This window comes from Siphateles boraxobius, unplaced genomic scaffold, assembly GCF_051911475.1.
Source record: "Siphateles boraxobius isolate OS27281-9 unplaced genomic scaffold, OSU_SipBor_1 41, whole genome shotgun sequence".
Lineage (NCBI taxonomy): Eukaryota > Metazoa > Chordata > Actinopteri > Cypriniformes > Leuciscidae > Siphateles > Siphateles boraxobius.
In genome coordinates, this window is record NW_027509042.1 from 19520561 (window position 1) to 19535787 (window position 15227).

The 15227-nt window shown below is 36.9% G+C and overlaps 2 protein-coding genes across 3 annotated transcripts in view; both read right to left on the reverse strand.

Moving 5' to 3' along the window:
* Nucleotides 1-1494: 1494 nt before the first annotated feature.
* On the reverse strand, nucleotides 1495-9052 carry gpr17 (G protein-coupled receptor 17). The gene is made up of 2 exons (XM_077198790.1): nucleotides 8470-9052; nucleotides 1495-3761 (listed from the first exon to the last, which is right to left on the reverse strand). Exon 2 carries the CDS (start codon nucleotides 3751-3753, stop codon nucleotides 2734-2736), a length of 1020 nt encoding a protein of 339 aa, XP_077054905.1. The 5' UTR covers nucleotides 3754-3761; nucleotides 8470-9052; the 3' UTR covers nucleotides 1495-2733.
* Nucleotides 9053-9618: 566 nt separating this feature from the next.
* myo7ba (myosin VIIBa) overlaps nucleotides 9619-15227 on the reverse strand; it is a 32303-nt gene continuing 26694 nt past the window's right edge. The window contains exons 39-48 of one of the 2 annotated variants that reach the window (XM_077198786.1): nucleotides 14589-14744; nucleotides 13782-13887; nucleotides 12039-12152; nucleotides 11736-11823; nucleotides 11502-11611; nucleotides 10788-10973; nucleotides 10572-10688; nucleotides 10401-10484; nucleotides 10103-10222; nucleotides 9619-10007 (exon numbers count right to left, since the gene is read on the reverse strand). In XM_077198786.1, coding sequence (XP_077054901.1) covers nucleotides 9918-10007; nucleotides 10103-10222; nucleotides 10401-10484; nucleotides 10572-10688; nucleotides 10788-10973; nucleotides 11502-11611; nucleotides 11736-11823; nucleotides 12039-12152; nucleotides 13782-13887; nucleotides 14589-14744 — 1171 coding nt within the window. In that variant the 3' untranslated portion in view covers nucleotides 9619-9917. The remainder of the gene's footprint in view (nucleotides 10008-10102; nucleotides 10223-10400; nucleotides 10485-10571; nucleotides 10689-10787; nucleotides 10974-11501; nucleotides 11612-11735; nucleotides 11824-12038; nucleotides 12153-13781; nucleotides 13888-14588; nucleotides 14745-15227) is intronic. The other variant, XM_077198787.1, reaches the window with a different exon arrangement.

Sequence of the window (15227 nt, forward strand, 5' to 3'; positions counted from 1 at the left end):
GCTCCAACACCTCTTTTTTTACCGCAAAAGAGATGAAAAAGGTGTATGTGGTATTGTAGGAGTTTTCAACAGTGTTTCTTTCATATAATATCAATTATTAACCCTGCTAACCAAAACTATGAGGAGGAAAACCATTGCAAGTGTTAATGGCCATTATGCAAAGTAGAGAAATGTAGATAAACATTAGTGTAAAAGGTTCTTATTATGAGTTTATCTTTTTGACCAAACCACTGGTCCTGAAAGGGAAGGGCAGCACACTTGTCACATATTCAATTATATTAAGGGTACTTCCCCTGTAAAATGCTGTTGTGCCCCTAAAGGCACAATATTTGCTAATCTTTTTCTCTATCCGTGTACAGTCACTCTAGATGTATTTAAAGGGACAGTTCCTCCAAAAGAAAATTCTGTAATTCTATCATATTGTTCCATGCAAATGCAAGATACATGAGAATAAAATGACCTATGGCATCATTGACTTGCCATGTTTGAATATACATAACCTTGAATGAGGTTTGACAACTGCATGGGGAAACAGATTATCAGTGAGTAACGTCTTCAATTTTGCATAGCATAAATTTGCACCGGTTCAGAAGTGGAAAAGAGAGTTTTTTTGTTTTTGTTTTTTTTGTGTTCATACTGCCAGGTATTAAACTTTCTACTTCTTTTGAAGGAAAGTTTTAAAGTGAAATGATTGCTGGTTTTGTTTTGTTTAGTTTTTGTGTTTTGCTTTGTGATCATACTGCCAGGTATCAAACTTTCTACTTCTTTTGAAAGAAAGTTTTCAAAAGAAATGTTTACTGTTTTCGTTTTGTTTTTGAGGATCATACTGCCAGGTACTCTTGAGTAATCCTGAGTAATATACACTGCACACACATCACTGTCCTCTTCCTCTCTTTCTCACTCTCTCTCTCTCTCTCTCTCTCTCTCACTCAGTGAAGCTGCCTTGTTACGTTAATGGACAGGAAACCTTGCACAAATATGAGGAAAGAGAAGCAAAGACAGAGAGACAGAAAGCGAGTCAGACGCAGAGAGAGAAAATAATCTGCTGACAGCTCAGAGTTTGAGTCACATGATGTGAAAAGAGAACCTGAATAGTGCCACAGTCACTTCAGCCTGGTGGTTTCCATCTTGTGTCTTCCTCACATGCACACAGCTATAAAGAATGTGGTTATGTTCTACTGTCAATAAGAGCTTAGCAGTGACGGCCACAGTGTGGTGGGACAGGACATGTGCGATGCATATACTGTAGATAAAGGACGTTTTCACAAGATTCTGTTTATTGTCATTAGCAGCTGTCACATGAGATGATACTCACAAGTCAAGTGTTATGAAGACTAACGAGAGGTGTATGAGATGTGACAAAGTTCTTTGTCCCTTTGGTGACAGTGGAGTTGAGAATGGGGGGCGGGGGGGGGGGGGGGGGGGCGGCGGTTGGGCTGTATTATAATTGTAATCACCAAAATGCATCTATATAAAAAGAACCATTTGAGGTTAAATTTATTTACATTTATTAAGTTGACTTAATGGATGGATCTTACTTGAGGAATACAGAAAAATTAATGATATAAGTATAATAACCATAAAATAAAATAAAAATATATATAGCAATTGGTTACAGTAATTAAAATCATATAAATAAGGATGCATATAACAACTTCATTTAAACAAGTAAAAACAAAACCAGTATTTCATGCCATCAAAAAAATCTGTATTTATACCTTAAACATTAAAAGGTACATTAAGATATTAATTGACAAGTGTGAAGTGCACATGCATCTAAATAACAAATAGCCTTCAAGGAATGTAAATAGTATTATTCATTTCGACTCCTCACTGGTTTGGTACTCTTCGCACATTCTTACCACAGCTTGAGAGTGCTATAACCAGAAAATCCCCCTGAGGACCGTTAAAACAATGATTATAAGTATTGTTTGGTACCAAATATGAAATTCATTAGCTTCACACTGATTTCATTAAGAAGGTGCACTAAGGAAGTGCTTACAGTTTACAAAGCACGAGTCAAAGCATGTCATTAGCAAACAGGTAATATGCTAATAAAGACAACATTAATTTTTAAAAGGCAGTACACAGTCTTATACATATGTGGCCCTGGACCACAAAACCAGTCACATGGGTCCGAATAAGCTGAATAAATAAGCTTTCCATTGATGTAAGGTTTGTTAGGATAGGACAATATTTGGCTGAGATACAACTATTTGAAAATCTGGAATCCGAGGGTGCAAAATCGCCTTTAAAGTTTCTATTTATGTTTTCTTTCTATTTATTTTTATTTATTCACTCACAAAAATAAATGTTTTATATATATACACGGTAGGAAATTTACTAAATATCTTCATGGAACATGATCTTTACTTAATATCCTAATGATTTTTGGCATAAAAGAAAAATCGATAATTTTGACCTATACAATGCATTGTTGGCTATTCCACAAATACACTCGAGCGACTTATGACTGGTTTTGTGATCCAGGGTCACATATGTCTTCCTGAGCCTTGATGGAATCGTATATCAACAGTTGTGATCTGACAACTGACTTAAACATAACAGTCACTAGTACCGTCCCAAATAACTTTCACTTTAACATGTCCAAATCACGTGCTTGGTGATGCATAAGGCTATTTGAAGTTCCTGATCTTTAATTGACCATACACGATCAGGAAGTGTGGGCCGAATCACTTAAACTGATGAAAAATATTCATTTCAATGGCTCGCTCAGAACTCAGACTTTGCGCTCACAGAGCTCTCATGTGTCCCTTTCAGGTCCCCACTTGTAGCGCCGGACCCCCCTGATTTGTCTCTGCAGAAAAGCCTGCGAACGGTTCCCCTGAACTTCTCAGCCGCAAACAGGTACACCAGTGGATCCAAAGCCCCGTTCAGGCAGGTTAGAGAGGAAGTAAGACGGTTAGCAAGGGCTAGGCCTCTTTTGATTTGGCAGGATAGGTCTGGGTGTCCGTGACCCAAGATAAAGGTTGCACGGCTTAAGTGATAGGGCAAAAAGCACACTATGTAGATGAGCATGACCAGACCGATGGTGCGTAGAGCTCGGAGTTTCAACGCCGGCTCCAGCCTCGAACCTTTTCGCAGACTGTTCACTATCAGCAGGTAGCAAGAAAGGGTGGCAATGAAAGGCGGCATGAAGGCTACGGCGAGGGAGACGAGAGCACGGTGTGAGGCCTTTTCTCTGTACAGCTGCAAGCATACGGTGGAGCCATTGACTTCTGCGGTCTGCTTGGTGACCAGTAGGGGCGCCATAGACACTATCACCAAAGCCCAAAGCACAAAACTGGCAATGTGAGCGTAGCGAGGGCGCCTGACCTTGAGGGAGCGAACGGCATGTACCACAGCAAGGTATCTATCGCCTGCAACACAGGCCAGGAAGTACAAACTAGCATACATGTTGACATAAAAGAAGAAGCCTGCGAGACGGCAGGGGATTTCACCAAACGGCCAATGTCCCCCCGTTAAATGATAAGTGGCCCTGAGAGGTAAAACGAAGATGTAAAAGAGGTCAGCCACAGCGAGATGGAGTAGGAAGACATTGGCTGGAGAAGAGTTGGCTCTCTGGCGGGCGAAGATCCACAGGGCAAGGCTATTGCCGTTCAGCGCAAGAAGGAAAACTATGATGTAGTAGAATCCAAAGATCATATTCTCCACTGTATTATCCACAGGTGGACAGCTCTCCATCGATCCATTGGGCAGCAAGGTGGGGACTTCTGTAAGGGGGAACTCCATCTTTGTAACTGCAAAAACAGGAAAAGAAAGATTTTTTTATATACATATACATTATATATATTAACATTTATATACATTTATTCATATATACATATCCATTGTGTGTGTGTGTAGTATATAAAAAACTGAATAAGTAAATATAATAATTAAAAATGTATTATATTAAAATATATATACTGGCAAAAAAAAAAGAGAAAAGAAAAGAAACATCCTCCCACTTTCAACTGCTGTAAACTGTTAGTCTTAAGGACTTCTCCACAGGTGCATGTACAATGATTGTTCACAGCTCACTAAACAAGCATAAAAAACCTTGTTTAAATACTGCCCAATAAAAATATGTAAAGCTTATTTGGATTTCTATTAAATTATCTTTAAAGTACAGTATTCAGAAAAAGGGACTTTTTTGCTGTATAGGGATCCAAAGTTTGTGGCCACTACGAATTTATATAAGAAATAAACATTTTTATTCAGTCAAGATGCATTTAATTGTGACAGTAAAGACTTATACACTGTTACAAACCATTTTGTTTCCAAATAAATTATGTTCTTTTAAACTTCTATTCATCAAAGAATCCTGAAAAACTATGACGGTTTTCACAATAAATATTAAGCGGTACAACTGTTTTCAACAGTGATAATAATTAGAATCAATGCATCAATGCAATCTTAAGCATCAAATCAGCATATTCGAATGATTTCTGAAGGACATTGTGACACTGAAGACTGGAGTGAGGTCCTTTCACACTGAAAACGAAATTTTCGTAAGCGTTTTTTCGTATTCGTCATTCGGTGTCTCTGAATTGTCCAAACACCTAGATCAAAATACTTGCTACGGATGCGAAAAAGGCAGAAAATCGAACCCGATCCGATTTTTTTTAATGACGGACGAAAGTTTCGGAGGCAGTGTGTAAGCGTGCTTAACACAACTTGAGGTCGTATTTATTTTTTCGGACTCAGTGTGCAAGGACCTTAATGATGCTGAAAATTCAGCTTTGTCATTGCATGAATACATTACAATTTAAAACATATATTAAAATAGAAAACAGTTATTTTTATTTGTAATAATTCCAAATTTTACCTTTTTTTTATTATTAAATTGGACTCCATTTTTAATCAAATATATGCAACCTTGGTGAAGCTCCGTACCTTTCAAAAGCATTTTGAACAGTAGTTCAAATAATATTATTAGATAGTTTAATATAAAATTAAATGAATCTTATCCAATTAAATAAATAATAGCTTGTGCTCTAGTGTCACATTCCAAAATTTTATAAACTGCATCAGCTTATAAAATAACATTTCTCACTATTTCTAAATAAAAAATTAATATATTTTATTATTATAGTTATTATTAACAAATTTATTTATTAATCTGAGCAGCTGAGATGGTGCCTCTTATAGAGCTACTGCCCTTGACTAACAGCCCAATTTCCATGTAGGGAGCAGAAGCCATGCTAAGATTTCAACAAAAATCATAAAAAACTGAGAGATCAACAAAAATATACATGTTTGGCAAACACTTCCATTACACATCTAAATAAACTTATAGCGCATTTAAGAATTACATTGTTGCTATGAGAAATAATAACGTATTAAAATCTGAGAAAAGAAAAGAGCAAGTTTACATCTGCCTTTGGGAATACAGTATGTTTCCAAACTCCCCTGTTGTCAAAACATGTTTGCAAAAATGGAGGAAAGGACACAGCAGTGATGCACCAAGTAACACTTTTTATTCCAGCCGCAGTAAATATTTATCTGCCACTAATTTGAGTAGTGAGGGAGGGAGTGTTACAGCTGTCTGGCTGTTTGGCAGCACCTCAACTATTGATATACGTGTCGTATCTCAGGAGTCTGAGCAGATGTCCCTGCAAGGCAGTGCACCTCCACACACGCTGCATGAAGGTGTTGTAGTGCATCCGGTGGCCAAACCTTTGTCATGAGACCCCAGAGTCACTCCCAGCTATCTGCTTACAGTCTGACCCAGCTGTCCTCATGGCATTCTTGTTTGTCAAATCATTGGCAGGTGCCCAGGGCAGCCTGCCTCACATTCAATGAGCAAACTCAAACAGTTGCTCTATTAATAATCAGGCCAAATGAAGCATCTGCAGGGATGAGATGAAGACCTTTTTAAGAAAGGTTCAAAGTATAGGTTACTACTTGAGCTATAGCTGACAATATGGATTAAAAAAAAAACTCTTAGCGAGTATGAATATTGCATAATATAAGGTTAATGTTTGAATAAATTTACAGTTATAATGACATGATGCTCGTTTTTTGACAGGAACTATTTAAAAAATGTATTTCACGCATACAATGACTTACAATGGCTTAATAACACATCTTCAAATATTTTTTTAATTTCCGAATTAAAATTCATTAGGTCACAAGGTCACAATTACATTACATGGAATGATGATATCACATTGTATAACTTTATATCACAATGAAAAAAATAAGCCTTATTAATGAAATTATTGAAAAGAACAGTTCTGAGAATAATAATATTTAAACAAATCTGCTTTACTACTTAGTAAATGTCTTCCAAATAAAATAAAAAAACAGAAAAAACAAAAAGAGGAAATGTTAATAGAGATATTTTTTTCTTTGACTCAGTCCAAATGCAAAAAAGTGAAAGCGACATGTGAAGGTCATGTATGGTAACCCATACTCAGAACTTGTCCTCTGCCTTTAACCCCTCCAAGTTATGCTGGGGACATAGCTAAGACTAGCTGAAACACACTTACAGATTGTTTCCAACGACTGGAGCAGATTTTAAACTGAATGAATGCAACTGTCAGTCTTATATATCAGTCGTATATCAAATTACATTCATAATCGGCCTTTCAGTCATTAAGTGCGTCCCTGGCTTTAGTGCACATACATTAGGAGCAGTGAGTAGTATACACACACACACACACATACTGGACACACATCCGGAGCAGTGGGCAGTCATATTTGCTGCGCCGCCAGGGGAGCGATTGGGGGTTGGGGCTCCTGCTGTTATTTAGAATCGAACATGCAACCTTCGGATTACCAGTCTGACTCTCTAACCATTAGGCCACGACTTCCCCCAATCAATGTCAGTGGTTTGAATTTAAAGATAATATATAAAACACAGAGTGGACATATGGAAGACATAAGGAAATTAATGATTACTGAAACGAAAAGAAAAACCATATTGTACTTCCACACATATTTTAGTTCCACACCCTTTGAAGTACTTCTCTGGAAGATATTAAAATGTAGCTTTTTCCAGTTGTATTAAGAGCAAACAGCCTGTTCTTTGTGGCTAAAATCCGCTACCAAAACATTTGACAATAACCTCTCACTGGGGTTGTAATAATAGGGAGACTCTTTATCAATATTTTCAGAACAGTACAGACAAACACAAAAGTGGGTGTGTACAAAGGATTGTCTCAAGATCCTGCTAAAGGAAAATGCTGCAGGATTTGTAACTGAGGGGGAGGAAATTTTCAAGTCCCAGAACATGCCAAACCCTAATGTAATTTAAATAGATAAAAGTAGAGAACTAAAAAACAAAACTGAAGAACTGGAGCTGGAGTCAAAAAGGCGTGATTCCCAGAGAGAAATCCAGATGTTAATAGATGGCTCTGGTGGTTTTCTGGCGTGTGTTATGAAACTATACAGTGTGGTCCAGGAAAAACACATTTTCTCAGATAAATATGAGAATTTCTGATGAAAAACTATAGTCCAGTAGTACTAGTCCAAGTGCTTTGTGGTTGTCTTGGAAAAAAGCTTTGCCGAACAAGGCACCTCTACAGGCTGCCAACAATACAAAATCACTTTTGTGTAAAAGAAATAAGTAGGGGTCAAGCTGGGGTTGCAATGTGACACTAATGCTCCTATACCATATCCACAAAAGAAGCAGAAGTAATCACAGGCGTGAGGCGCACTGCAGATTAGTTAAAGCTAAACTGCAACTCAGTGTGGGGACCAGCAACATGCGTACAGAAACTCAAGGTGAAACTCAGCGATTTGAAACCCTTCACTTTTCTTTTTTTTTTACAATAATATACAAATACATGAAATATGATCACATGAAAGCAAATGCGGTACATGTCCAATATATTTTTTTTCATATCTGATCCCCTGTGATTTTGACTGATTAATCTTGGCCAAGTAGTTTTTAAATGACCTTCCAGAGACCAATAAACTCATAAAATTGCCTTGATTAAGTCTACTATGAACATGCACATTTAGATCCTGGCATACATTTAAACAAGGGAAATGCAATATAGTAATTCTATAAATTAAAATTATTAAAAAAATATTTTAAAAAATACATTAAAAATAAAGTTTAAATGGCATGCATTTAAACTGGGAAAACGCAATATAGTAACTATAATAAAAATAGTTATAAAAAACATTCACAGTACATAAAATAAATAGTTTAAATGGCATGCATAAGCTACACTGAAATTAATTATTGTTGTTTTAACTTAAGTTAACTAAAGTATAGTAAGTTACCTGGTTGCCTTAAAATTTTGAGTTCATTGAAACTAAAATTTTGAGTTAATTCTTTTAATTCTATGTGAAAATGTAATAAAAAATAAAAGTACAGAATAATATAAAGTTTAAATGGCTTGCACTTCAACTGGGAACAGTCATTCTATATAAAAAATTAAGGTTTCTATAAAAAAATTAGCAGACACTGAAAGTATGAAGTCTTAAAAAAAAAGTGTATGAGAGACTCACCAGAGATGTTGATCCCTCAACAGCCCGTGCAGTATTGAAGGAATTGAGGATAGGGAGTTCTACTGCCAGGACTTTCTTACAGCTGCCTGAAAAGCAAAAGCAAACCAGCAGCTTCTGTTCAGAGGCAGTGGAGTTCAATGGAGTTGAGACTCTACTCTCCTAGGCTGAGCTGTATTTGAGATACGATACTGTGGCTCTTTTTGTGTAGCCAACAAATTTGATCACAAAAACGCAGTTCGCGATTGGAAGGCTCTAATGTGACCCTTGACCTCAGCCTTTCTTTGCAATGCTATTTTCTTCTGAGGGCCACTTGTGCGCTGCACAATAACCCGAGTCAGAAGAAGCGGCACATTTCGACAGGGGGAGAATAATGGCATGCCTTGGTCGCAATGTGGAGCCGGTGGGGTACCATGGCAACGGGGACTAGCGTGCCTTTAGGTTAGAAACCCCCCTCCTTCAAACATATCAATAAACAGAAGATGAACTGAGCGTTTAACGAGACAGTTTATGAATAAAGACTAGAGATTATGCATTGCAGACTGTGGAAAGCCAGACAGGCGAGGCCCCTTGGAACTCAGAGAATGAGAGAGAAGAAATTTGAGCAGAAAACACAAGGGCGAGTTGGACAGAGAATAACAGACTGGGCTCCTTGTTTCTCGGTTCCCTGCTGTGGACTATTGGGGCATCATACACTGGAGCAGCAAAGGCCAGAAAGAAGACCATGTGATCCTCAGACAGATGTGCAGCCCTGAGCGAACAGCAAGAGCAATAATCTGTCTTTCATTCTGGGAGATCACAGCTGTGTAGGACACACATCATCTATTTTTCTTCTGTTTGGGCCAGTCTTTAATGATATGCTAATATAGTTCACTTTACTGAATGCGTCCACTATTTACTCTACTAGAATAGGCTAAATAATATAGTGCCAAGTCTTAATTGGGACTTCTCCAAGACTTTGTTGCCCCGGGGCAAAACACAGCGTAACGTGACTGTTAGCCAGAGAATAACTCGTCTTCTGTCAGATTCAAGAGCTGAAACAGTTTGATTTTAAACATGACAAACAGCAGGCTTTTGTAATTTCATTTTTGAACCAACACCCAGAAGATATTTGCCTCTGTGATGAATAATAAACATGTACAATGCTGCGAGTTATGCCTCATAGTCATTTATTTAACAATTTCACATAAAAACTTGACATACATCAAAAACTAAGTATGATTCAAAGAACATGTTGATTCATTTATATCATTAAATATCAAGAAAAAATAGGCATATCAGTTGGCATCACACATTCTGCAAGATATAGCATATCACATTGAAAAATGAAATCAGACATATATTCAGTTTGATAAATTAATAACAGAGTTTTTCTCATTGGCTACGTTTTCCATATATGTGATTGTGTGCCCTTAAAGAAAGGCAGAGTAAACTCATTGCTGTTGTTATCTTTAGTCAAAGTGCTGATTTCTTCTTTGTCCTTTCCTCTCATTAAGATACATGTTGACGTAGGAAGTCAGCAGATCGTCTATTTTATAGCCCTAACAAACACAGAATTCTGTTATTTCGAGATCTGAAAAATGATAATAGGCAGAACATTTCTTTGACTGGAGTAAGCAACATCTGTGTCACTTACCAGGGAAGTTTCACACAGGATTTTGTTCCCTTTGACAAGGTTTCCGACAGTCATGTGGAAGTATGTGCTTCCACTGCACCAGTTTGCAATCTTGTTGTATGGATGCACTACCAGAATGTCCTTGAACAGAAGTAGAATTCAATTAGTCTAACAAAATCAAAGCTGGAGACAGAGTTATGATAGATGGTTCATATTTTAAGCAGACAATGCAACTTCACTTTCAAGCTTACAGTTTTACCACTCATTTGAGGTCTTACTTAAATACTTGTTTAAAAGCGTTTTGATCATTTGATGATACCTTTGTTTTGGGGTGAATGATAGTGACGCCCTGTTTACTGATGGCAATCCTCACAATGTCAGGGAAATTGGGCTCTGATGTTTGCTGTAATATCAAGCATCATCTTATGCACTGTTTTTTAAAAGCAATATTAGCAAAATTGTTATTGTGATGCAGACTCAAATTGCTTACTTTCACATCAAAAAAGGCACAGCCAAATGTAGGCCATTTATAGACAATCTTCAAAAAGCCAACCATTGCCTGATCCACAGACGTGCCTGCTTGCTTATTGTACTCAGCAGAAATTTGCTGTTGAGGAATGTTTGCATACAAAAAACATAATATTACATATCCGCTGCATTAACTCATAAATATCAATGCTTAGAAGAGCAGTGTACTGGAACTGACCTTCTTCCATTCATCAGCAGACATGGCTTTAAGCTGGTCATTAGGCACAAGCTCTTTCAGCATCCTAGGAATCATGGGAAACTGAGTTTTATCATTGTCCACTTTCACCCTGAAGAGGAGAGCGCCGAGAGCCACCATTTCTTCTTTGGTACAACGATGATAACCTCTCAAGTATTTCGGCAACTCCTAAATAGTGTGTGTGAGAAAAAAAGAAAAAATATAATATACACTACCATTCGAAAGTCTCATATGCTCACCAAGACTGCATTTATTTGATCAAAAATACAATTTAAATAGTAATATTGTGAAATATGAATACAATATAATATTTTCACAGCCATTCCTCCAGTCTTGTGTCACACAATCCTTCAGAAATCATTCTAATATGCTAATTTGGTGCTCAAGAATAATGTATTATCATTATCAATGTTGAAAACAGTTGGCTTGCTTTAATGTTTGTGGAACCATTACATTTTTTCACACTTGTTTAATTAATAGAAATAACAGCAACAATAAATCTTTTGTAACATTATAAATGTATTTACTGTTTCTTTTGATCAATTTAATGCATCATTGCTGAATAAAAGTGCTTACAAAAATCTTATTGACCCCAAACTTTTGAATGTTTTTGTACCGAAGTTACCAATATACAGTACTTACAGGAGAGCTACATGGGAATCCATACATTATCAAGATGACACAGATTGCCAGTACCTGTGGGTAATGGAAGATCAGATCTGCCTCTAAATCTCTCCCAGGGTTAATGTTGAACCATAGTTTTCTCATAAAGAAAACGGTGTAAGGTACAGTCACTGGACCTCCTGCTGTTTAAAACAGTGTCAAAAATGTCAATAGTTTAGAATTCAGTGACTAACTTGTGAATAACTTGTTCTAATTAATCAATGATCTAGAAAAAACACATAATAGTTTCCACCTATTGAAACTCACCTTGATTTGCTCTCTTAGCTCTCTTGGACCAATCTGTAATCTGTCTCAGGCTGTCAAAGAAGTACTCCGTTTCAGTCAGACTCAGAACCTGACAGAAACAGAATGCCAGATTAACATACAGAAAAAAGCATGTGTAAACAAATGCTGCAATAAATTAATAAAGGGACATGGGATGATTGACCACCATAAACAGGAGGGGGATATGTGTCTCCCATAATCAGATATTTGTGTTTTTAAGATTCTGAATACGAGGTTACAGACATGTATACAGATAGTTATACATAACGGTAGGCAGATACAAACCTTATCAGGGGTTTTCACGAAGAGGCTGAAACCATCAGCTGAGGACAACATGAGTTTTGTAGAAACGCTCTGGACCAGGTCTTTTATCTTGGTGTTGGTTGCCACCTCAAAATTCTGTCCAGAAGGGCAAAAAAATAAATAAAAAAAGTTTCAGGGACACTGGATTGATTCAATGAATAAGATGCATAACTTGCATTTGGTAGCAAATTCACTGAAGATTTGCAAACTATTAGCACAGAACACACACACACACACACACACACACACACACACACACACACACACACACACACACACACACACACACACACACACACACACACACACACACACACACACACACACACACACACACACACACACACACACACACACACACACACACAAATGAAATAGACAAAGGGCCACTATTCATTGTGAGAGTCTTAGGCTAGATGAGAGAACGGTCACTTGCAATTTGGAGCCAGTGCTACATTGCCACTGAAAATGTTACATTTTTAAATCTTGTATATCCACTTTTTATGAATTTTTATAAACTTCAACGTTGATATGTTAAGTTTTGAATGATGTATTCCACATGGTTGTCTCCTAAATATTTTTATATAACTGGCTTACATCCATGCGGGTTTGTTGAAACTGCAAAAATTAATTGATAGTCCTGAAAGCATCAGTCAGTGTGTTGCAAACAACAAAGAATGTTTTGCATTGTATGCCGTTGTTTTACAGCAATAAAGTGCTAACTAATTTTTGTAGTTACATTACAGCAGCATAATTTCAAGTTTACTGCAATATTTTTATGATTAATAATAAAAATGTATTGATATATACAAATGTTAGTAGTTTAATAGAAAATGAAATATATATATATATATATATATATATATATATATATATATATATATATATATATCAAATAAATAATAAAAATCTATAAATAATAAAAATACACACACAGATATATGTAAGGGATAATCCATGGCTAGCTGTGCATTAAATGATTTTAATTCACGACGTGGAGACAAAGAACCGCCAGACGTGAAGTACATTAAAATTGTTTAATGCACAGCTAGCCGTGGATTATCCCGCTTATACCATGGTAATTTGCCAGCATTGACAACTTAAAGTTATTTATGTTTGCAGCACAATATTTGACCGGAAGGGTAAAATTGACGGTTATTTTTGTAATTTACACAGTAAAGACACAGAGATAAAGTAGTGTATAAGATTACATTTGTTTAATTAATGAACAATACCATCTATTTGAATTAATTATCGAGAATGAGAGAGAGAGAGAGAGAGAGAGAGAGAGAGAGAGAGAGTGTGTGAGAGAGAGAGAGAGAAAGAGTGTGTGAGTGTGAGAGAGAGAGAGAAAGAGAGAGAGTGTGAGTGTGATAGAGAGAGAGAGTGTGTGTGAGAGAGAGAGAGAGAGAGAGAGAGAGAGAGAGAGAGAGAGAGAGAGAGAGAGAGAGAGAGAGAGAGAGATGCAAAATTTTAATACTAAAAGTCGTGGGGCAGCATTGACAAGTTTATGTGCTCCTGAATGTTTCTGTCTCCACTCTCTGTGCGAGTGACGTATGTGTGTGTGCTTTGATGAAAACAGTGCATTAATATAGGACAACTGACTAGGAACTACCAGTGCATTAAACGGTTTTTATTACCTTCCAGCCAATCAGAATCGAGTATACAGACAGTCCATGGTATAAATATATATTAATGTATATATAGGTTTTTATGTTGCGTTACCTCTTGAGTGTTATTAGGGAACTGAATTTTGTGGAAGATCTGGGTGCTGTTCTGCTGAATTGCATCAACCTCTACCTGGTGAGGTGGAAGTTTTCTGGGCTCCATTCTAGCACCGAAACAATGACAAATGTCATCTCATACACAGTAAACATATGGTAAACATTTTATATAATCACACCAAACAAATCAACAATGCAAATCTCATCATCTGTGACCCAGCTTGTGGACAGATTTCAACTATAGGCCTACGCCAGTGTACCAAATGTCTTTGAACAGTTGCAGTGGCAGATGAAGCCGCTGTAAATTCTGTACTATCTTATTACTTTCCTGGCATTGGCTCCCGTCTGCCAAACATGCTAATAAAAGGAGAGGTGTTGCTGTGCTACAGTGTGCCATTTTCAAACACCAATAATCATCAATTATCGTATGTCAATTATCCATTTTAAACATGGAAATAAGTCAGGCTTGTTTTCAACATGCTAAACTGCCAGCAAATGGTTTACAGTATAGCAGTCCAGTAATATAACACACGTGCTGTTTGAGATGAGCTCCAATAGGTTATGGCTCCCAGCTAAGCCAGCCAAAGTTCAAAGAGTAAAAACAATACATCGACAGTGACTTAAACATTAGCTTTTAGTGATTCTATAAGTAAACTCACATGATATGAAACTTAGGGATTCATTTCAACTTTAAAATCTGTTTATTCATTGCATTTCTTCTTGTACTTCTTCCCACAAAGCCATGTGATCTAATTTGTAAAGATAAAAGTTTGGGTTGAAACGAAATGTGGTTAAGCATACGTCATACCTCCGAGCCCCTTGCAGTCTCTGGAGGCAGTCTGTGGCCAATTGCTCTCGTTTGCGTGTCTCAATGAAACGCTGAGCATGTTTTAGCAGAGAGTTACTGGGAGTGAAGAGACCACAGCACAGCCACAGCAGCTGCCAGCCCTGCTCCACACTGTACCTGATTCACAAACAACACTTGGACATGTTAACTTACTGTTATAATCTATCATTTATTCATTATAAATTAATATAATTCTAATAATAGCATAGAAGTGGTTTAAAATCGTCATGAAACATCCATCCCTATTTTGACATATATCCGAGTGAAACAGCTTCTCGAAAAAGAAAAATATTTGGGCGGGACTTGATTTTGGTGATCAAATTGATCAGATCCTTGCTATTGCTGTGATCTCATGTGAGTGACAGGTTGTTCCGCCCTCGCGCCGGTAAATAAGTCACCATAGAAAGGAAGAAATTTCGCTGCAAGAGGGGTTTGAATTAATTTAGATTGTGAGGGCACATGATGTGCATGGATAACTCATTTAAAATTAATACTGCAAAATTCAATAAAAAAACAAGAAATCTCAATTTTGATTTCATAGTGATTTTAGATGCATTTAAATGAGAATGATGGAAACTACGAATCAGTTCAATGAACATG

Excerpts from the sequence above, each read along its gene's own strand:
- gpr17 (XM_077198790.1), bottom strand. The coding sequence starts at position 3,753 with ATGGAGTTCCCCCTTACAGAAGTCCCCACCTTGCTGCCCAATGGATCG.